Here is a 23,185-nt window from a genome sequence, read left to right as displayed (position 1 = left end):
CTGTGGTTTTGGGGTGGACTGGATTGGATACTTTTCTAAGTTAGATGAAGCTTGACCTTATAACTAAATTGTGGCTGTGTAATTTGCATAGTTTGCATGTGGGTGGATAGTCTTTGCCATCCTGTAAGGTAGCTTGATTTGCTCTTGTAGGTTAAATTCATTCTTTGTATTTTGACCAGTAAGTAATGAATTTGAAACAGGTAAATGAATGTAAGTCTTTTGATATAAACAAAGAAAGCATTATAGAATGCCTACATTTACTGTGACACATTTCTGAGCCTGCATTTGTAAGCATTGGCATTCAGAGTATTCTTTCCTCATTTTCCTCCTTTTAAATACCTGAATTTTAAGGACTTGATCACTTGCATTGTCTAAAGTTTTTCAGTAATTTTGCTTAATGTGCTTTAGAATATAGCTCATTTGACCGTTCACTTGTATGCGGAATGACTTCTCTCTCTCCCTTGCAGATATCAAACCTTCCAATATTCTTCTGGACAGGAGTGGGAATATTAAGCTCTGTGACTTTGGCATCAGTGGACAGCTGGTGGACTCCATTGCCAAGACAAGAGATGCCGGGTGTAGGCCATACATGGCAGTAAGTGTGAAGGCCAGATCTTCCTGCTTGGTGGTCTTTGCCCCGAGATACCCTGCCCTTTGGTGCTCTCCTTCTCAGGGGTCTGACACTGGTCAGCAGTTTTACCATACTAGAATATTTTCCTCTTCCCTAAGAGCCAAATTCAGGTTCTAGCTTCTCCATGGAACTATGAAATTGCCCCAGTGAATTCCTGTTTCCTTGTCTTCCTCTATTCCACTAACCCCCAGGTGGTTCTCAGAAGGCCTCTCTGTTTCCAGCACCCCCTATGCTCTCTTGACTGTCGTAGATAACATTGTAGGGTCAGGGATACTATGGATCTTGTGTCCACATCATCCGTTAACACATGGAGAAAGTGTCCTGGGCCACTCAGTGATGCTTTTCTTCCAGTTGGAGAAAAACGGGGGACTGGAGTTCCCAGAGTTCCTAACAGAGCTCACAGTGTCTGGAAGAATCTGAGGCTGTGTTCTGAATATTGTTGGTCCCTTCTTTGGAGGTGGATGAAGCACGCTGACAAATTCAAGGGTAGAGGTCTTGGGCATTTGCCAACTTAGATCCTGTTTGTCCTCGGAGCCGGACTTACACTGGCCAGACTTACCACATGGTTCACACTCACCTTACCCCTGTATGTATGCATATACTGTTCCTACAGGCTGGATTTTCATCTGTATTTGATTGGAAATTTAGTGTCTATGTTTGAAGCGCTTCCCCTAGGTGTTGGTGTCTTCTTTAACATGGCCGTGGTTCTTTGGGGACCAGCATGCTGCTCGTAAGTGGTGGCATGTGGGTGTGCAGAGTATTGACTCATTCCATTTAGCAGCTTTGGCCGCAGTCTTTATGGACTTGTGTGTGTGTGTGTGTGTGTGTGTGTGTGCAAAAAGAGATCTTCATTTGCAGTTTAGGCTTTGTAGATGTTGGCTGGGCAGGCAGATTATTGGGAACATTTGGAAGATCTTGCATTCATCATGATAATTAGAGATAAATGGAACAATTTCAAAAGTAAGAAATAAAACATATTAATCACTGAGCATTTGCGAATTCATATAATTTACACATTTCGTAATGATGCCCTGAGAATTAACTAGAAACTGCCACCTTCATTTTTCGGGCTTGTCACAGCACTAAGGTTGACTGAATACCTTTGCTGTGTAACACTGATGAAAAAAAATTTTTTTTAAAGATAGTTAAAAATTTCTTTAATGTTTATTTTTGAGAGAGAGAGAGAAGGGGAGGGAGGGAGGGAGAGAGAGAGAGAGAATGAGTGGGGGAGGGTCAGAGAGAGAGGGAGACACAGAATCCAAAGCAGACTCCAGGCTCCGAGCTGTCAGCACAGAGCCTGATGCGGGGCTCGAACTCTGAATGGCAAGATCATGACCTAAGTTGAAGTCAGACGCTTAACTGGCTGAGCCACCCAGGAGCCCCTGTTTAATTTATGCAGGTTTTAAAAAGGTAATTGCAGCGCAGCTGAAGCTGAATGTTTGTACTCAGGTGACTTTTTTTTTTTTTTTGATGTTTATTTATTTTTGAGAGAGAGACAGAGCGTGAGCCGGGGAGGGGCAGAGAGACAGGGAGACACAGAATCCAAAGCAGGCTCCAGGCTCTGAGCCATCAGCACAGAGCCTGACGCGGGGCCCAAACCCACAAGCTGTGAGATCATGACCTGAGCTGAAGTCAGAGGCTCAACCAACTGAGCCATCCAGGCGCCCCTGTACTTAGGTGACTTTTAAGAAAGAAGGAGACTTTGAGTCTTTGTGTGGAAATAGGGCTCACAGGCCCAGGAACTGCACTGCTTTTCATTTCCTGCTAAGCTTCTTCAGCTCTGGAGTCAGGAGGCAGATCATAAACTTCTCCGCCTTTAATCCTTCCTGGACTAAATGAAATGCTTCTGTCCACTTGAGTCTTGTGAGGCCTGTAGATGGGCAGGAGTGTGGTCCACATTAACTTTATTACAAGCCTTAAGGTGGCTTGACTCTTCCTTGATGCATCTTTACATCAGGTATCAGAAATGTATCTTGTCTTTTTTTGTTGTTTTTTAATGTTTATTTTTGAGAGACAGATAGAGGGTGAACAGGGGAGGAACAGACAGCAAGAGGGAGACACAGAATCCGAAGCAGGCTCCAGGCTCCGAGATGTCAGCCCCACACGGGACTTGAACTCATGAACTGCAAGATCATGACCTGAGCCAAAGTCAGATGCTCAAACCGGCAGAGCCACCCAGGCACCCCATAGCTTGTCTTTTTATTTAAGATTTATTATTTTATCTTTGATCTATAGGAATTGTGATTGCTTTTTAGATTATTTATTTATTTTTTTAAATAATTATTTATTTTGGGGAAGGAGCAGAGAGAGGGGGGTAGAGGATCCCAAGCAGGCTCTGTACTGACAGGCTGATGGGAGCAAGCCCGAAGTGGGGCTCGAGCCCACAAACTGCAAGATTATGACCTGAGCTGAAGTCGGACGCTCAATCGAGCCCCATCTTTCTAGATTATTTAATATCATCAAAAGTGTATAAAATGTGGAGTTGAAGCACAAACGTTTCCATAAACCAACAGTTAACATTTTGCAGCCTCCCCGTCTCCTCATCTAGATGTGCATAAACGTAGATACAGATACACATGTATGTATGTGCTCTGGAGCATTTGAAAGTATGTGGCTGATGAATCTCATTCTAAACACTTCTGCGCGAATCTCCCCAAAAAAGCGCACTTTTCTTCATAACCACAATGTCATCACCACACCCAAAACACAAACCTTAAACGATTAGCAAGCATTTCATATTATCATCTAATACGTACTTCATGCACACATTTCCCAGGAATGTCCCACATTCTGGATTTGTCTGATTATCGGTTCCTTGTGGTTAGTTTCAGGCATTTTCTTTGCATGCTTTGTATTTTTGTGTATGTGAAAAACTGGACATTTTGAATGTTATAACATGGTGATTCTGGAACCCAGATTCTTCCCCTCTCCTCATGGTTTGTTTTGTTCCTTGCTATGAGACGTAGCTGTTTCTTTAGTGATTTTTTTTTTTCTCTAAAGTCTTAACATCTGTGTAATGGGGCTGACTGGGTGGCTCAGTCGGTTAAGCGTCTGACTTCGGCTCAGGTCATGATCTTGTGGTTTGTGAGTTCGAGCCCCGCGTCGGGCTCTGTGCTGACAGCTCGGAGCCTGGAGCCTGCTTCGGATTCTGTGTGTCCCTCTCTCTCTGCCCCTCCCCTGCTCACATTGTCTGTCTGTCTGTCTCTCTCAAAAATAAATAAATATTTAGGGGCGCCTGGGTGGCGCAGTCGGTTAAGCGTCCGACTTCAGCCAGGTCACGATCTCGCGGTCCGTGAGTTCGAGCCCCGCGTCAGGCTCTGGGCTGATGGCTCGGAGCCTGGAGCCTGTTTCCGATTCTGTGTCTCCCTCTCTCTCTGCCCCTCCCCCGTTCATGCTCTGTCTCTCTCTGTCCCAAAAATAAAAAAAAAAAAAAAAAAAAAATTTAAAAAATTAAAAAGAAAAAGTCCGTATAATAAATCCTGTGGTCTCTGATGTTTCTTTTCCTAGCTTGTGTTCAGCTAATGTTTTGACAGTTTCGTTTTTTGTTTTCCTTAGTTTTTTGTTTTGCTTGTTTCCTTTCGGATACCAGTATCCAAAAAGAAAAGAAAAAACAATCCATAAAGAAAACAAAGGGAAGGAAACCCACACAACTACTGGAGCCCTTGCAGATGGCTTTTGTGCTGGGGCCTCCCCTCCAATGCTCAGCCCCTCCATTCACATATCTGCTTTCCCTTTCACTTCCTACCTGCCCTTGGCCTGTAGAGCAGCCAGAGGTTACAGCTTAAGTCCTCTGGTCTTTCTGAGTGCGGGTCCCCCACTGGGCATGCACCTGGCTTTCTAAACTTCCCAGCATGCACAGGGCAGTGTGAATGGCTTCATTTTCCAAAGAAACTCTGCCGTCTACTTTTCCTGCCACATTTCTGGGGGTCTCATGTATGTCTCAGTCCTTATCTTCTGCACCGGCCATCCGCAGGTCATGCGTTTGCCTTACAGTGTTTTTGAGGCACGTCCTCTGACATTATGCCGTGAGTGAGTCCCCAGCCGGGCAGGACAAAGGCAGGCCCCACGGCCCATTCTCCATCGCTCCTCGGACAGGTTGGAACAGACCAACTCACTTCTTTTTGATTAAGGTCCGCTCTGCTTCCTCTTCCCTCTGGACCCAGAGTCTAGGGTCCGATACCGGGGATCTGCCGTCTGTAAGACAGCTTTTGAGCTGGAGCAAGGACTGGGACAAAGTCAAGTAGCAATGCTGCAGAGGTTTCTCATCACTTTCGAGTTGGATTTTCTTGATTCATTGTTTGCTTGGTTGCTATAAACTTTTTAAAAATATGTTTATTCATTTATTTTTGAGAAAGAGAGAGCATAAGTTGGGGAGGGGCAGAGAGAGAGAGAGAGAGAGAGAGAGAGAGAGAGAGAGCGCGCGCATGAGCGGGGGTGGGGGGCAGAGAGAGAGGGAGACCCAGAATCTGAAGCAGGCTCCAGGCTCTGAGCTGTCAGCATGGAGCCCGATGTGGGCCTCGGACTCACGAACTGTGAGATCATACCTGAGCTGAAGTTGGATGCTTACCTGACTGGGCCACCCGGGCACCCCTGGTTCCTATAAACTTTTGATTCTTTAACCCCAGAATTCTGACAAGGTTGGTTATTTTTTTGCTTTATTTTTTCATGTTTCTTTGGAAGGATGCTCCCTTGGAGTTGCCTGCTCTGCCGTTTTCGGTGTTGTCAGTCTATGTATCACTTTCAATGAAGGCCATGTTCTGAACACTCATCTTGTTCAGAAAACTGGGAGACTGTGTAGAGTGGCTTTTTAAAAATTTTGCATCTGGATGACATGGGTAGTTTGTCAAAAAAGCGTTCTGGGACCCAATGACTGGGAATCACTGTATGCTATTTTAAGGGTTTAGATACATCATGTATGTTAGCGCACTAATTAAAAATGCTGAGAAAAATCTCAACGAAGAGACAGCTTTTCTAAACTTAGCATTCCGCTGATATTTGTCAGTGGAACCCACTTTATTTTGTGGCTTGCCTGTTAATAACCGGAAAGCAGTTTATTCAGGAGTGTTGTTAAGGACGTAACGGTCTCGGTTAGGCTTTTCAGTCGGGGAAAAAAGTAAATGTTCTTCGGGGTCGTTAGCTGTTGCTTTGACGGCTTATCAATCCGTCACATTCCAGTTCTTCCTGGTTTAAAAATTGAAGACTTCAAACCACAGTGAGGCCCCGCCCCACACGTCCCCTAGGGTGGCCAGAATCCCCAAGTCAGATACTAATAAGTGTTAATGAAGGTGTGGAGAACTTGGAGCCGTCATGCGCTGTTGGTGGGAGAGTAAGATGATAGGGCCACTTTGGAAGAAGATCCTGGCAGGTCCTCAGACATTTCAGTGCAGAAGTTACAGTAAACTGGACTCCCAGGTATATCCCTGACAGCAATGAAAGCCCACGTCCACAAAACTCGCACATGAATGTTTGCAGCACATAACGACATGAATGTGTAATACCCAAAAGGCAGAAATAACCCACATGTGCCCCAGTGGGTGAATGGGCTCACAAAATGTGGTCCGGGTGGACTAGTGGACTCGTGCCCCGTCTCAAACCAAAATGAAATACTGACACGTGCTACGATATGGATAAACCTTGAAGACATTACGCCAAGTGGCAGAAGCCAGTTATAAAAGATTACGTGCTGTATGGTTCCATTTATACGTAAGTGCAGAAAAAGGAAACCTGTAGGGACAGAAAGTAGATCAGTAGGTCTGGCGTGGGGGGGTAGTTGTGGTACCGTGAGGTGGCGATGGCCAGAAGTGCGGGGCGGGGGGAAGGTTCTACAAGTGACCTCGGTCATGGTCGAGCAGCTCTGGGAATACATGAGCAACCCGTGAATCGAGTGCTTCAAGTGGGTGGGTCGGATGGTGTATGGATTCCATCTCAGGAAAGCTGTTTCAAAACCAATGGAAGGCCGCCGTTGTTTGAGTCAGTACTGAGACTGCGGCTGGTGCACCCAGTCCTGGAGAATTGTGACTTCACAGAAATCAAGCTTAGGAAACAACTGTCCATGGGCTACCCTGCTGTCACCTTTGAACATGGGGATTTGTGGTTGAGCAACCAGTGCTCTTTCTGTAGCAGTTTGAAGGCTTATTTCTGAATGTTAGGTAACAACTCCTCCCTCCCCCCCATCCTCCCCCTGCCCCTGCGTAATCTTGGGTGTTAAGTCCATGATGGTTTTCTTCTAAGAAGAGCTTTTTACTCTAATTTTAAATATAGTTAAGATTCCCTCCCCCCCCCCCCCCCCCAAGGTTACAGTGTAACCTTGACTTTAGGAGTAGAACCCAGTGATTCATCACTTACATATAACACCCAGTGCTCATCCCAGCAAGTGCCCTCCTTAATGTCCATCACCCATTTAGCCCATTCTCCCACCCAACACCCACCAGGAACCCTCAGTTTGTTCTCTGTATTTGAGTCTCATGGTTTGCCTTCCTCTCTGTTTTTATCTTATGTTTCCTTCCCTTCCCCTATGTTCATCTGTTTCTCAAATTCCACATATAAGTGAAATCCTACAATATCTGTCTCTTTCTGACTTATTTTGCTTAGCATAACACCCTCCACTTCCATCCACATTATTGCAAATGGCAAGATTTCATTCTTTTTCATCACCGAGTAGTGTTCCATTGTGTGTGTGTGTGTGTGTGTGTGTGTGTATGTGTATACAAACACATACCATATCTTCTTTATCCCTTCATCAGTTGATGGACATTCGGGCCCTTTGCATAATTTGCCTATTTTTCGTAGCACTGCTATAAACATTGGGGTGCATGTGCCCCTTCAAATCAGCATTTTTGTATCCTTTGGATAAATTCCTAGTACTGCATTTGCTGGGTCGTAGGGTAGTTCTATTTTTAATTTTTTTGAGAACCTTCCATGCTGTTTTCCAGAGTGGCTGCACTAGTTTGCATTCCCACCAACAGCGCAAGAGGGTTCCCTGTTCTCCGCATCCTTGCCAACATCTGTTGTTTCCTGAGTTGTTCATTTTAGCCATTGTGACAGGTGTGAGGTGGTATCTCAGTTGTTTTAATTTGTACTTCCCTGATGATGAGTGATATTGAGCATCTTTTCATGTGTCTGTTACCCATCTGGATGTTTTCTTTGGAAAAGTGTCTATTCATGTCTTCTGCCCATTTCTTCAGTTCAAATTATGTTTTTAGGTGTTAAGTTTGGCAAGTTCTTTATAAATTTTGGATACTAACCCTTTATCCGATATATCACTTGCAAATATCTTCTCCCATTCTGTCAGTTGCCTAATATTTTTTGCCTAGCGAAACATTTTGGAATATTCAGGAAAAGATTCCAGATCTGATTTTTTTTCTCCCTTGATGTATGTGTGTATATGTGTGTGTGTGTGTGTGTGTGTGTGTGTGTGTATGTATATGTATGTATGTACATACATATATATATGTACATACATATATATATATATATATATGGTGGATGTATATGTGTGTGTGGACACACACACACACACACTCTCAAAGGAGGCGTATATGTCACTTTTTCTGTTTGTACACATAACTTTGAGACACACAGCTTATCCCCAGTGGCTTGATATTTCACTTTCTGGTGACTTTGAAATCCCATTGTATTATGCCTGTTTTTTTAAATGTTCAGTGCAATAACTCCACGTTTGAAGAACTCTACTATTGATAGTGTTGTAAATGTGTTTCTTATTGGAAGATTATGTCCTTGTTTGATATGTTAAAAATAAAGTACAGACTAGGAAAGTGGAGAATTAATTACCCATCGTTCATTCATAAGGGGAAAAAATTGTTCTGTGAGTATATATCCCGCTACATTTTTATGTAAATGAAATCCTATGGCACTTCTGCTTTTCATCTGCTCCGTAGGCACTTGCAGGCGTGTTTCCAGGTCGATGCACCTTCATGTATAATGAATGTAGCCACTAGACATTAACTGACTTTCTATTTTTGCCTGCTTGTGATTTTTTAGTTTTTTGTTATTCCCTTTTTCTAATTTTTAAAAAATGTTTATTTTTGAGAGAGACAGAGATAGAGCATGAATGGGGGAGGGGCAGAGAGAGGGAGACACAGAATCTGAAACAGGCTTCAGGCTCTGTGCTTTCAGCAGGGTTTGAACTCTCAGCCTTGCGAGATCATGACCTGAGCCGAAGTCGGACGCTGAACTGAGCCACTCAGGCGCCCCTGGTTCTTTGTTATTCTAAATACTGCTGCAGAAATTTTTAAGCTGTGTCTTCACACAACTCTTTCGTATCTTTCCTTGGCTATATATAAAAAGGTCACACTTCTCAAGACCTTTGGGGAAACAATATACGATTAAAATGGTGTGTTTTTTCAGTAGGTGTCATTCTGCATTAGAGTGTTACAGTTTTATCTTTGTTGAGTTGGTAGGCCAGAATGGGATTTGTTAAAAAACTTCAAGGGTTTTTTCTTACATATTTCAAAATTATTGAGAAAGTTATATACTTTTGTATTTTTTCTTATATTTGGCCACTTTTCTGTATTATCCTTTGCCAGATTTTCTTTTAGGATGCCAGTCTTTTGTACTGATGTATAATATAATGAGGACTTCTGTCTTTTCTTGTTAGGTTTCGTATGTTTTCCCAGAAATTGTCATTTGTCTTTAAATTCTACAAATTTTTGATTGAATTACAGAAATAGAAAATTTCAATGTGGTTAGCTTATCAGAGTTACCATTACGGTTTCTGGCTGTTAGCATATCTTGAAAGGTTTTCCTTGTGCCGAGATCAGAAATGGTTGTAGACTCACATTTGAGTACCTAAGTTTGGGCTTTTGTTTTTTTACTTTTCAGGTAAAAAAAAAAAATTTTTTTTTAACTTTTTTTTTTTTTTCAAGTAATCTCTACACCCAAATGGGGCTCGAAATCACATCCCCAAGAGTCACATGCCCCTCCCAGTAAGCCAGGTGCCCCTAACATTTCAGGTTTTTAATCCTGATGTAATCAGGATTAGTGAATTATCAGGGGAAAGAGTGTGACTTTTCTCCCCACAAATGATTAGTCATGAATTTTTAAAACTTTTTATTTATTTTTTTCAATTCAAGATAATTAGCATTCAGTGGTGTTGGTCTCATTGTACGATGTAATGTACAGTATGATGACTCAGCAGTTCTATGCATTACTCACCGCTCATTGTGACAAGTGCATTGTTAATCAAACCCCCTCACCCATAAACTAAAAATTATATTTTTAATTATCTGATTATTCAAATTCCATTGTTCAGAATCAGTACTCTTGTACTAAATCCTTGGATTTGGGACTGTTTCTGGACTGTGTTGTATCCTCTTTCTGTATGTTTCATTTGAATAGTGTATCATTATTAAAAATAGCAGGAATTGTATTGGCATTTCATTAGAGTCTTAAATTCCTTTGGTTACTGCATTTTTATATTATTTAGTCCTCCCAGCGAAGAATACTTTGTTTCTCTCTATTTGCTCAAGTTATCTTACTGTCTGTTAATTTTTCCTCCTTAACTGGCTACACACATTTCTTAATAAATTCTTTAAAATATTGTTGTCCATTCTGGGAACGCGTGGGTGGCTCAGTCGGTTAAGCATCTGACTTAGGCTCAGGTCATGATCTCACGGTGCATGAGTTCAAGCCCCGCCTTGGGCTCTCTGCTGTCAGCACAGAGCCTGCTTCGGATGCTCTGTCTCTTTCTGTCTCTATTTCAAAAATAAATAAACTTAAAAAAATTTTTATTGTTGTCCATTCTGAATACTTGTCTATACCCACTGTCTGTCCTTTTTCTCCTTTTATTCTTTCTGTCCCCATTCTTATGGGTTCTTTTACCCCCATCACTGAATGACATCACTGCTGTCATTAGAGCAATCACCATCTTTTTGTTGCTGAAGCCCATGGTCAGTTTGGAGCCATGACCTTCCTTAATTTTCCTGGGATGTTTAAAATACTATGTTCTTGAAGACTTTTGTCTCTTGGTTTCCATGACATTTATGTGCTCTTGGCTACCTTCCTGACTGGCTCCTCTCTCCTGGGTCTCTAGGGCCTTCTCATCTTCCTGATCTCTTTTATTTTGGTATGCCCCGGGGCTGAGTATTCAGTCTCTTTTTTTCCCTTAACTACCCAGATTCTTCTAGTGAATCCATCATCCAGTCTTAGGGAGTAATACTTTCTTTCTGTCTCTGTTCTGTGATGTACAGCTTCTGTCACTTAGTAGATGCTCGGGGATGATGAGTGCCCATACATTTCTTACTGTCCACACCTCACTTGTAAACTCCAAAATTATATGTCTGGTTTCCTACTTTCTCTTACTTCTTAGATCCCACAGAAGTTGCACATATAATAAGTTTATTCCCAAGCTCTTGACCCCATCATATCACTCCTCTGCTCCCTACAAAATCTGGGAGCTGCCTCCCCTTCCCCAGTTTCTCTATATTTCAGTAAATACTTACCCCTCTTTCCAGTTGCTCAAGGAACAGACTTTAGAGTTTCATTTCCTTCCTCTTCATACTCTACATCCTGTCCATAAGCAAATGCTGTCTGCTTTACTTTCAAGGCATAGAACCCGCTCTCTTTTGAAAACAACTAGTGTTCCTTTAAAGGAAAAAGGGGGGTGGTGTCCCTGGGTGGCTCAGTCTGTTAAGCGTCCGACTTCGGCTCAGGTCATGATCTCACGGTTCCGTGAGTTCGAGCCCCGTGTCGGGCTCTGTGCTGACAACTCAGAGCCTGGAGCCTACTTTGGATTCTGTGTCTCCCTCTCTTTCTGCCCCTGTCCCGCTCACAATCTGTCTCTATCTCTTAAAAATAAATAATAAAACATTAAAAAAAAATGTTTAAACCACCAGTGTTTCTTGGTCCGGCCACTGGCATGTCTCGTCTGCCTGATTGCTCTAGTCTCTAGAATGGTCTTCTGCTTAACCTTGCTCTAGTAGTCTGTGCTTCATGTAACAGCTGGTTACCCTCTCTGAGCATTGTTAAATTATGCCACCTCTCTGCTTAAAACTCATCCCCAAATCCTCATAATGGGCCTAGAAGGCTCTATATGATCTGGCCCTCAACTGTCTTTCAGAATTGTCCACACGTTACCTTCTGCCTTGCTTGCCACACTCTGGCCACCACACCGACCTCTGTGTTCCACGTGCATCTGGAGGATGTTCCTACCTGGGGGTCTTTTCCTTTCTCCCTTGAACTCTCTCCTCTGTGAATATTTTTAACGTTGGCAGTCTTTCACTTTAGTTAGGTCTTGGAGCAGATGCCATGTGCTTGGCTAGTCCTTCCTGGACCACCACATCTGACCTGTTCCTCTCATCTCCTTGACCCCACTTTGCTTCATAACCCTCATCACCACCTGATTCTTTGTTTTTGTATGTGTCTTTTGTTTTGTATGTGTTTTGTGTTTTGTATGTGTATATGTGTCTCCTGACTAGATTGTGAGCCCTTTGAGACCCCCATCTTTGCTTTTTTTTAAAAATTTATTTATTTAAAAAAATTTTTTTTTTAACATTTATTTATTTTTGAGACAGAGAGAGACAGAGCATGAACGGGGGAGGGCCAGAGAGAGAGGGAGACACAGAATCCGAAACAGGCTCCAGGCTCCGAGCTGTCAGCACAGAGCCCGACGCGGGGCTCGAACTCACAGACCGCGAGATCATGACCTGAGCCGAAGTCGGACGCCCAACCGACTGAGCCACCCAGGCGACCCTAGAATTTATTTTTAAGCAACCTGGAGCCAACATAAGGCTTGAACTCACAACCCTGAGATCAAAAATAGCGTGTTCTACTGACTGAACCAGCCAGGCGCCCCAAGACCCCAGTCTTTATTTAGTTGGCTCCCTGCTATATTCTTGGGTGCTAAGACAGTTTTTTGTTGCTATTTTAAATGTCACATAATGTGTTTTCCTAGCATTGCTGATATACAAGGAAGCTATTTAGATGACTGTTAATTTTATAACCAGCTAAAGTACTAATCTGCCTCATTTTTGAATTTGAATTGATCTCAGATGGTACTCAAGGTACCATTCTGCAAATAATTTTTGCCTTGGCTCTCCTTCTATTGATTGATATTTCTTATACATTTGTATGTATTTACTTTTCTCATACTTCTAGATCAGTACTGAATGACGATATTGATTGTACGATTCTCATGTTTTTTCTCACTTGAAACCAAATACTTTTTTTCTGATTAAAGTCTGTGCATTTCTGTGTGTGTACATATGTGTGTGTGTGTGTGTGTGTGTGTGTGTGTGTGTGAGAGAGAGAGAGAGAGAGAGAAGATGAGTATGAATTAGGAACAGCTATTAAAAATTTTATTAAATGCCTTTTTGGTATCAATCATGCCATGAGGAAATGTTTCTCCCTGTGTAGCTACTGGTATGACAAATCATAGTAACAAGTTTTCTGCGGTTGAACCATTCCGGCCTTCCAGAAGTGATCCCTACATGGCTCATAGTTTATATGTTTAATGTATTTTTACATGTGGTATGGTAATATAATTTCTGCATAAAAGTGTTTAAATGAGATTGGTTCATACTTTATATTATGAAGGTTTTCTATAGGCTATGCTAGCTTTAAAAATCGAATTGGGAAATTTTCCATCTTTAGTTTATTCATACAGTAAAAAGTTAGTGATCATCTTGTGAATGAAACATATCTTTGATCTCCTTGAGCTCAAAAAAGCTTCCCCAGACTTCAGAACATTTGTGGTGGTATAATTTTCCGTTCTTTGAGACTGGAATCCTTCTGAGCCAGAAGTCTTTGGGGAAAGGTAGATGATTCTTCAAAATCTGTGAGGTTTTACTATTTCCTTAGCATCCGATGCATGTGGGCGTGTGTGAACGTGTACATGTATTCACATACGTATTTTTGTTTTCTTAGTTGGTTTTATTTATTTATTTATTTAGAGGGTACAAGCTAGGAAGAGGGGCAGAAGGAGAGACAGAGAGACTCTTAAGGAGGCTCTATGCTGAGTGCAGAGCCCAATGCGGGGCTCGATCTCACGACTGTGAGATCATGACCTGAGCCACCATCAAGAGTTGGACACTTAACTGACTGAGCCATCCAGGTGCCCCCATAGGTTTTTAAATATTAGTTGTAAGAACTGCTTATTGGAATGTTTTTTAGTAGCCAGGTGTGTGGTAGTTTAAAAAGATGTCCACAATTTCCTTACTACACCTCCCTTTATAAGGTGGAGACTAAGTACTGCCTGATGTACGGGCCGAACTTAGTGAGTCACTCCTAGTGAGAGCATATGGAAGAAAGGACAGGGTGTCCTTTCTGAGAGCAGGCCGTATAAAAACACTGTAGCTCCTTCTTTCTTTCTTGGATTGCTCACTTTGGGGGAAGCCAGCTGCCATGTCGTGAAGACGCTTGGGTAGCTTTATGAAGAGACTCGTGTGGTGAGGGACTAAGCCTTCCTGCCAGGAACCTGGTGAATGAGCTTAGTGCCAAATCTTCCAGGACCCAGAAAAGCCTTAAGTCTTAGTTGCCATCTTGACCTCAGTCATGAGATAACCCGAGTCAGAACCACCCATCAAAGCTATTCCCTGAATCCTGACTCACAGAAACTGTGAGATAATATTTGTTGTTTTAAGCTATTCAGTTTTGGGATAATTTGTTATACATCATAGTTAACCAGTACAAAGGGTTTCATTGATTTCTTTTTAATTTCCTGACTTATTTCTTATCAAAGCTTTTTGGCCCATATATTTCTGCCTTTTGAGACATATTAAGATTCTTTTTAGCATGATAAATGATCAATCAAATGTGAAATATTGGAAAAGACCTGTATTATTAATTACATATGCGTAACACTTCTTTTTTGCCTCTTTAATACAAACAAGTTGAGAAGGATTAGTTCAAAATGTGTAACATTCAATTGTCAGTTTCTTCTTATTTCTCGGTTTTTATTTTATGTTTCCATACAAAGTAACTTGTGTATTTATTGTTATATATGTTTTTGGATATAAAATTATTTTATCTTTTTTTTTTTTTTTTTTTTTTGCTATTTTTGTTAATGTGACATATCCTCTAAGTTGATGTTTTCCTTTATACTTTTAGCAAGCTTTTTGTTTTTCAAACCTTTGTTTCGATTTTAGATTCAGGATGCTGGGTCTTTAACTTCTTGAATCTTAAATATCAACTCCTCTCAATGAATAACTTTTAGATGTTAAAAATAGTACACTTGGAAGTAAAGAAAGAACATGTCAAAATGTATTTAACTCATTGGTAAGAGCACTGGGCGGGTAGGATGCTGAAACTAGCATAAAAGCATTTGTGTCATTTAGTATTTACAGTCACTGAGGAAAGAACGAGATGGCCCATCCAAATAAAATACTGCTAATTATCTCCAGGTCAATGAAGAAGTAACGTTGGGGGTTACGGGACAGAAATCATTTGCATCCCTCACGGACAAAAATATACACGTAATCCTGTAACTGAAGCGGCCCTAATGAATAATAAATATCAAGCAAACTGAAAAGGGCAGTTAAAAAATCCTTGGGTTGGCCCCAGTGTGAGTGAAAGGAAATGGAATCCTTTTTTGACATATTTACAGGAGTTGGGGAAGTTTTCACGACGCACACATGCTAGAAACATAGAGCAGTTTCAGAATGACCTGCCCCCCAAGACCACAAATGGTACCCATTTTAAGTGCACACTTTGAATTTTGACAAATGACTGCTCATCAGTCAGGAGAGGAAGATGTCTGTTACCGAAAAAAGATCCTCGGTCCTGTTTTCTGTCCATGCAATTGGATTTTCTCATCCCGGAGATTCATCCAAATGCAATCTCACGCCATGTTCTTGTCTGGCCGCTGCCTTTCTCTAGCGCGATGTGCTGAAGAGGTAGCCGTCCTATGGGGTATGTTAGCTCATTCTTGTTATTGCTGAGAAGTTTCCATTGTGTTGATGGACCACGATCTGTTGTCCACTCACTGGTGCATATGTTGGCCTTAGCAAGTGCTTCAGTTCAGTACCTGCAGTGCCTCCATTTATTGAGGGCATTTTGCTGCCAGCCATGTTTTGTGGTTTTCAGTGTAGGAACCCTTGAGCGCCTTTAACGTTTATTCCTAACCGATTCATGGTCCTTGATGCTACTCTTGTAAATGGAATTTTAAAACCTATCTTCCAGCATGTTTCTGTTGTCATAGATAAATACAGATTTGCGTATTTTGACATCACGCCCTGTATCCCTGCTCGTGTTGCTGTTAACTTTAGTAGGGATGGTCTGTGTAAACAGTTATAGAAGTTCAAGTGTCTCTGAGTAAAGGCAGTGGTGTGGCGTTTGGTTTTTTTTCTTCCCTCCTTAGCTTTCTAGACTGGCTAGGACCTCCAGTATAATGCTGAACAGAAGTCCTATCTTGTTCCAGTGTTAATTAGGAAAAGAGTGTTCCAGATTTCATGTGTAAAAAGTATGACATTTGCTCTTGGTGGTTTTTGGATGCTCTTTATGACATGATGTTTCCTTCTTTTCTCATAGTGTGCTGAGAGTTGAATTGTGAATCTTCTCAGGTGTCAATCCTACATTTATTGAGAAGATGGTATAATATTCCTCCATTTTTCTGTAAATACGGGGCATCACATTGCTTTTCAGGTTTTAAGCCAGTATTTGTATTCCTGAGATAAACACCATTTGGTCATGATTATTATGTGGTTCACATGTTGCTAGATTAGATTTGTCCCTATTTTTGTTAATAGTTTTTGAGTTTGTGTTTATGAGGATTACGAATTGTATCATAATGTCTTTATTATGTTTTACAAGTGAATAAATTGACCTCATAAAATGTTTTCGAAAGAAATTCATGTAAGACTGGTCTTATCTCTCCCTTGCATGGTCGAAAGAGTTCACCAGAACATCTGGGTTCGACTTTACTTCACGGGAAAGTTTTTCATAACAAATTCATTGAAAAAATAGCTTTACGGCTATTCAGATTTCTATTATTATTTTTGATAGGTTTCATTTTCAAAAACTGTGTCCATTTTGTCTGTTTCTGGAAGAACGGCAATGTCCCCCCTTTCGTTCTGATTTCAGTAATTTGGTTATGTCTCCTTTTCTCTCATTGTAGCCAGAAGTTTATCCATTTTGTTAATCTTTCCGAAGAGTCGGTGTGCATTCTGTTGTCATTTTTGTTGTTTTTGTCTATTTCACATACTTTCCACTCTTCCTTTGATTATTTTTTTTTCTGAGTGGTTTGGCCTTGGTTTGTTCCATTTCAAACTCCTTAAAGCTGTGAGGTTAGGTTTTGATTGCTGGCTGTGTCTTGTCTTCTAGTATTTGTATTTATTCAGTACTATGAATTTCCCCCCTGAATACTACTTTCGCTGCATTTCCTGAAGCTTCATGAGTTCTCTTTCGTTTTCACTCAGTTCAGGGTATTATTTTACTTTATCTTGAGGCCTCCTCTGTGATCTGTGGGTTGTTTAGAAGTATGTTGTTTCACCTCCAAATATTTGGGGATTGCCCAGGTATCTTTCTGTTACTGGTTTCTAATTGAGCGACTTCGCGATCTGAGAACACGCTTTTCATGATTTCTTTTCTACAAAATAAGGTGTGTTTTATGGCCCAGAACATAGTTTATGTCAGTAAATGCTCCACGTCAGCCTGAGAAAAGTGTGTGCCCTGGCTCTTTTGGGCACAGTATGTGCCTCTCTTGGTTGGCGGTCCGGGATTTTTATGTAATGTGTATCTTCTCAGGTAAATACACATGTCCGCAACTAAAAACTAAGTAGCCTCCAGTGAGTATTTATACAGCCTCAGTACTCCTGTTCAAAGCAAAAATATGTAAAATAGATCTGCAAACTAGTTGTTGCTGACGGGCAGAGATTATAACAGTCAACTATCAGACTTCTGGACGTTTCTTTCAATAGTACTCACTCTAAGTCTTACCTAGGGACTATCAGCTCTGTGCTACTGGTTCTCTTCTCCATCCCTGACACGTATGGAACTAATGGTCCCTTATTTCAAGGACATGTAAAGAATACTCCCTTCATGGGAATTACTAAAGATGATTTCCGCTGTTTGCATGATAGGATAATATATTTTGCCAGTGCCTTCATTTGGTTAAAAATGACTAATAGGTATCTTTAAAGCTCTGCATAGTGTTAAATTTAGCTTTATGATGAAGAGTGGGTAGAATAATTATAACGAATTTATTGAGTTTATATTTGCTCTTGTATTTCAGATATATTGTGGAGTGGCTTCATTCCCTGAAACAGAGAAGATCTAGTCTTTTTTTTTTCTTCTTCTTCTGTTTACCACTACTTGCTTACTAATCTGACCCCATAATTATTATTTTTTTTTCACTTCTCCAGTTTTCTTCCTTTTTTCTTTGTTCTTAGCTTCCGGTTTGCACATGCTTTGGAGTCGTTAGGGGGGGGAAATGAGAAGAGTCACTTTGTTTTCCCTTTATGGAGGTGGCCATTAGGTTGGGTTTTGTGGATTGTTCTTGCTTGTTTTCAATACAATGATGGCTTCCTGTTGCTCCAAGTCTGACCCCACATGTGGATTCTTCTAGAAGTATGCTGGCATTTCAGCCACCTACCAGCGGTTGCTTCCACCCTGAACCTTGAGGGTTTGCATGATTAATGACTGTGACTTCTCTTTGTGTTCCAGCCTGAAAGAATAGACCCAAGTGCATCTCGACAAGGATACGATGTCCGCTCTGATGTCTGGAGTTTGGGGATCACATTGGTACGTTCGTCATGGTAGACTTAGCATCGAAAGAAAATGTTATCACTCTTCCACCCCTCATAAGAACTGCCTTTCTCCCTCTCCGTCTCTCTCTCTCTCTCTCTCTCTCTCTCTCTCTCTCTCTCTCCTAGTCTTTGACTTTATTTACCTGTTTTTTTCCTCCATGGTCATAATCACAGTTGAAAAAAAGTATGTGTTTGACTTTAAAAATCAAACCAGAGTTGACAGTTTCCCTCAAGGTTTAGGAAGTGCCTTGGGCTCTTTGGTGTCGCGCTGGGTCCCTTGGCCACATATACGAGGTGTCGGCAACCGCACTAGGAACAGGAACAGGGGAGGGTGGCACCCCCACGGTCAGCGCAGCGGTGAAGGCACCTGTCTCCTGCCACCTCCAGCGGGAATAGCATGTACTCTGTACAGCATGTGTATTAGGTGTATGTGTTTACACGGACGAGCAGAGTTTCTACTTGGAATCTTCTACTCACCGAACAGAAAAGTCACACGTGAATGAGCTACACGTAATTCAGTTCTTGTGGAACCAGAACAACCAAGGTAACAAACCTAATGAAAGTTCTACCTTCAAACACTGAGAAAGAATAGTAAGAAAGCTACTTAACTTGCAGCTAAGCACAATTAAGCAAATTCTTCTTTCTCACCTGTACCTGTACTGAAATTTTCCTTCTATCTTAAAAGTTATCTGTATTTGCTCATCACTTATCTTTGTTACCAAATGTTGTTTTGAAATCTTAGATTTGTTTTCTTGTGCTTGCTGCTTTATCACGGCTTGGTGGTGTTTTTCTGACCTTGGACAGCTTCTTCTACATGGGCTGTGAATTTCCCATCACTAGATGGAGCTGTGTCCTGTTTGGTAGGCAGCCCCAAACTTTCCCGTTCATTTCCTCCCCTTTGTAATGAGGTCCCACGGCCCTCAGCTGAAGAAGCTCTGAGACGCTGTCCTCAGTGCTGCCTCTCAGGTGCCTTCTTCTCTCATGAGCTTGGGGTCACACCCTCACATAGCAGTCACCTACCAGCATACCTAAAACGGGGCTCACTTAGGCCATGCTGCAGACTTAGACCTATTTTTTCGGAAAAAGCACAATTTCTGGGTTTTCATTATCCTCAGAACAGAGCAAGAGAAAGGGGAGAATTGACCTTTAACCAATTGGGACATAACGTCCGTAAGATCCTTCGGATCTGGTTTGGCATGGTTTAGAGATGCTGTCCTGAGCACCCCGCCATTGGGGTTTTGATCCAGACTTGATTTCTTCTGTTGTGGTAATATCTGGCTGTGGTCAAAACTGTAGTAACCACAGGATGGCTGGAGAACAGAATCGCACATTGCTTCCTTTGAGCTCAGGTTGGGCTTTTGTTGATTGAACCTCTTCCCTTAAAAATGAATATGACCACTGTTCTGGACGTGGCCTTCCATTCAGATAACTATCGACTGTGCAGACTTTGTACCAAGAAAGTTCTAAAACCAACCTTCCAGGATCCTTCACACAAAGGAATCAGAATTGAGGGCTATCCCAGCTCTTATGTGGTGGGGACATGGTCCGGGCTTAAGTTTGGGGTTTCCTTTAGTCCCAGTCCTTGAACTCAGTTGATATGGAATTCTCTGTATTACCTTGATTTCTAAACACCCCTTCCACTTAGCCTTACTAATTGGGAAAATTATATATCTTGTGTATCTTGCTTTTCCCTCTGTGTTCTCTTTAGTACGAGTTAGCCACAGGCCGATTTCCTTACCCAAAGTGGAATAGTGTATTCGATCAACTAACACAAGTCGTGAAAGGAGACCCTCCACAGCTGAGTAACTCGGAGGAAAGGGAGTTCTCCCCCAGTTTCATCAACTTTGTCAACTTGTGGTGAGTACGTGATGTCCAAATGCACAACAAACAACGTGGTGAGAACAGCCAGTGTTCCTGGCTCCCCGCAGCACTGGGCCTCCATGCCCTAGAGGGGGTGGCCTTCTTCCTGTCGCTCTGCCTCTGTGCCGGAACTCTGGGCCACTTTGGCCACACGGAAGCTTCCAGCGGGCCCGGAGAGCATCGCTCTTGTGTTCTGCTAGTTGGATACTGATTTCTAGTACCCGGTACAAGAAATCCAGCCTCTGTGAGACTGATCATCTTATTCAGATGCGGCTCTAACAGTGCAGTTGTGCTAGAATTGCGGGGAAGCTTTTACGAAGTCAAGAACCTACCAGGTCAGACTGGCATTTCAGGGCTGGCCCTCTGCTCTGACACAGCCTGTGACATAGTCACAGCCTGTGACATTGGGAGAGACCACCCAAAGCTTGGTGGGTCGGCTGAATCCAGGCTCTCTGAAAGCCGCTTCCGGGGAAGGTGTGAACCCGACACCTGGTGTTGTTTGTCCACCTTTTAACAGGTGTGTGTGCATGTGCACACCTGCGTGTGCATAGAACGTAAAAATAAGAACGTGCACATACGGCAGGAACACAGTCGTGCTTTGTACTGTTTCAGTCTGTATTTTAATGTTTTATTTATTTTTGAGAGGGAGAGAGACAGAGAGAGACAGAACGTGAAGGGCTAGGGGCAGAGAGAGAGGGAGACACAGAATTTGAAGCGGGCTCCAGGCTCTGAGGTGTCAGCACAGAACCCAACACGGGGCTCGAACTCACGAACTGTGAGATCATGACCTGAGCTGAAGTCGGGTGCTTAACTGACTGAGCTACCCAGGGGCCCCTGTTTCAGTCTGTGTTTTTTATTTATTTATTTATTTATTTATTTATTTATTTATTTATTTATTTTAAATTTATTTCTGGAACAGAGAGAGACAGAGCATGAACGGGGGAGGGGCAGAGAGAGAGGGAGACACAGAATCGGAAACAGGCTCCAGGCTCCGAGCCATCAGCCCAGAGCCCGACGCGGGGCTCGAACTCACGGACCGTGAGATCGTGACCTGGCTGAAGTCGGACGCTCAACTGACTGCGCCACCCAGGCGCCCCTCAGTCTGTGTTTTAAATGACACCTGTTTTGTTATCATTTGAATATTTTTGATAATTATTCTGTTTATCCAACATGATTTAAAATTAATGTGTTTCTGGGCAAAAAGCATTCTTGAAAATGCTTTCCTTTTTCTGCGCATTTTTTTCTTGCCAAGAACTCTATCTCCCTCCTCTTTCTAGGCCCTGTAAGACTTACATTTCATGGTCCAGCATTGCCCTCTTTTTGAATAATTAGAAAATATTTGTTAGACTCTAGTTTTTAAGTCCCTTTCATCTTTTATAATGAAATTCTCTTTTTGCAATGGCTTCCCAGGGGGTGACGGATACCTCAGGGTTTTCTAGGTGGAAGAGGACCATTAGCATGACTCAAATTGGCTGCTTTTTCCTTTTTTATTTTTTTTAAGCTTATATATTTATTTTGAGAGAGAGAGAGAGTGAGTTTGTGCAAGTGGGGGAGAGGGGAGAGACAGAGAAAGAGAGAGAATCCCAAGCAGGCTCTGCACGGTTAGCACAGAGCCCAACATGGGGCTCGATCCCACGAACATGTGAGATCATGACCTGAGCTGAAATCAAGAGTCAGATGCTTAACCAGATGAACCACCTGGGTGCCTCTGCTTCTTCCATTTTTACCAGTTTGCAAACACCTATACAGTTTATATAATTGCATGTGATAATTTTATATATTCCATTTTAATGAAGTAATTTGGTTAAAGTAATCTGTGTGAGTCAAAGAGCATAATTTCTAAAATAATTAAGAGTTGTTTAATCCCTTGATCTCTTTGTTTTATTTTTTAAATTATTTTTTAAATTTTAATTTTTTTTAATGTTTATCTTTGAGACAGAGAGAGACAGAGCATGAACAGGGGAGGGGCAGAGAGAGAGGGAGACACAGAATCTGAAACAGGCTCCAGGCTCTGAGCTGTCAGCACAGAGCCCGATGCGGGGCTCGAACTCACGGACTGTGAGATCATGACCTGAGCCGAAGTCGGACGCTTAACCAACTGAGCCACCCAGGCGCCCCCTTTATTTTTAAAAATTTTTAATGTTTATGCATTTTTGAGAGAGAGAGAGAGGGAGGGGCAGAGAGAGGGAGACAGAATTTGAAGCAGGCTCCAGGCTCCGAGCTGTCAGCACAGAGCCTGACGTGGGGCTCAAACTCACAAACTGTGAGATCATGACTTGAGCCGAAGTTGGACACTCAACCGACAGAGCCACTCAGGAGCCCCTGGTCTGGTCTTTTTTTAAGTATTTATTTATTTATTTTGAGAGCAAAAGTGTGTGTGTGTGCAGGGGAAGGGCAGAGAGAGAGAGAGAGAGAGAGAGAGGGAGAGAGAGAGAATCCCAAGCAGGCTCCACCCTATCAGCTCAGAGTTTGATGTGGAGCTTGATCCTACGACCCTGGGATCATGACCTGAGCTGAAATCAAGAGTCAGACGCTCAACTGATAGAGCCACCCAGGCGCCTAGTCCCTTGATCTCTTGACTGGTTTTGTTGCATCTATGTGTAGTACTTGTATATTTTTTTAAATTTCTGTGTCTCTCGTTGCCAGTTCTCCCCTGTAGATAATGGTTATAGACATCAGTGTCCCATTGTTTTCCCTGAGTAGGTCCATGGTTCCATCTCATTCCAGATCATCAGGGGCCATAGTTGAAGTACACCTGTTTTTATGACCTGCTCCTATCAGCTCTCTGCATTTGTGCATCCTTCCTTCCACTGTTCCTGGGCATTTTCTGTCCTCGCTAACCTGGATCATTCAGGTTTCTGATTGGTTTCCTCGTAATCCGGTGCCGTTTTGTGCCAAACCATTCTCCTTTTTGTCAGAGTTGTATTTTTATTGCTGTACATCTGATCATGTTACTTTTTGTTTAAAACTGCCTAGAGCATGCATTTTTAACAGC

At 42.2% G+C, this 23,185-nt stretch overlaps 1 protein-coding gene across 3 annotated transcripts in view; it reads left to right on the top strand.

Annotated features, from left to right (window-relative positions):
* Window positions 1–23,185, top strand: part of MAP2K4 (mitogen-activated protein kinase kinase 4) — a 136,328-nt gene that overhangs the window by 102,699 nt on the left and 10,444 nt on the right. For all 3 annotated transcript variants that reach the window (XM_049638093.1, XM_049638094.1, XM_049638095.1), the window contains 3 exons: window positions 468–595; window positions 18,248–18,325; window positions 20,039–20,187. In XM_049638093.1, the coding sequence (XP_049494050.1) occupies window positions 468–595; window positions 18,248–18,325; window positions 20,039–20,187 (355 nt within the window). The remainder of the gene's footprint in view (window positions 1–467; window positions 596–18,247; window positions 18,326–20,038; window positions 20,188–23,185) is intronic.

The sequence above is a fragment of the Panthera uncia genome, chromosome E1 (genome assembly GCF_023721935.1).
Source record: "Panthera uncia isolate 11264 chromosome E1, Puncia_PCG_1.0, whole genome shotgun sequence".
Lineage (NCBI taxonomy): Eukaryota > Metazoa > Chordata > Mammalia > Carnivora > Felidae > Panthera > Panthera uncia.
The sequence above is the reverse complement of the archived record's forward strand: the minus strand, read 5'-3'. Positions and strand labels throughout refer to the sequence as shown.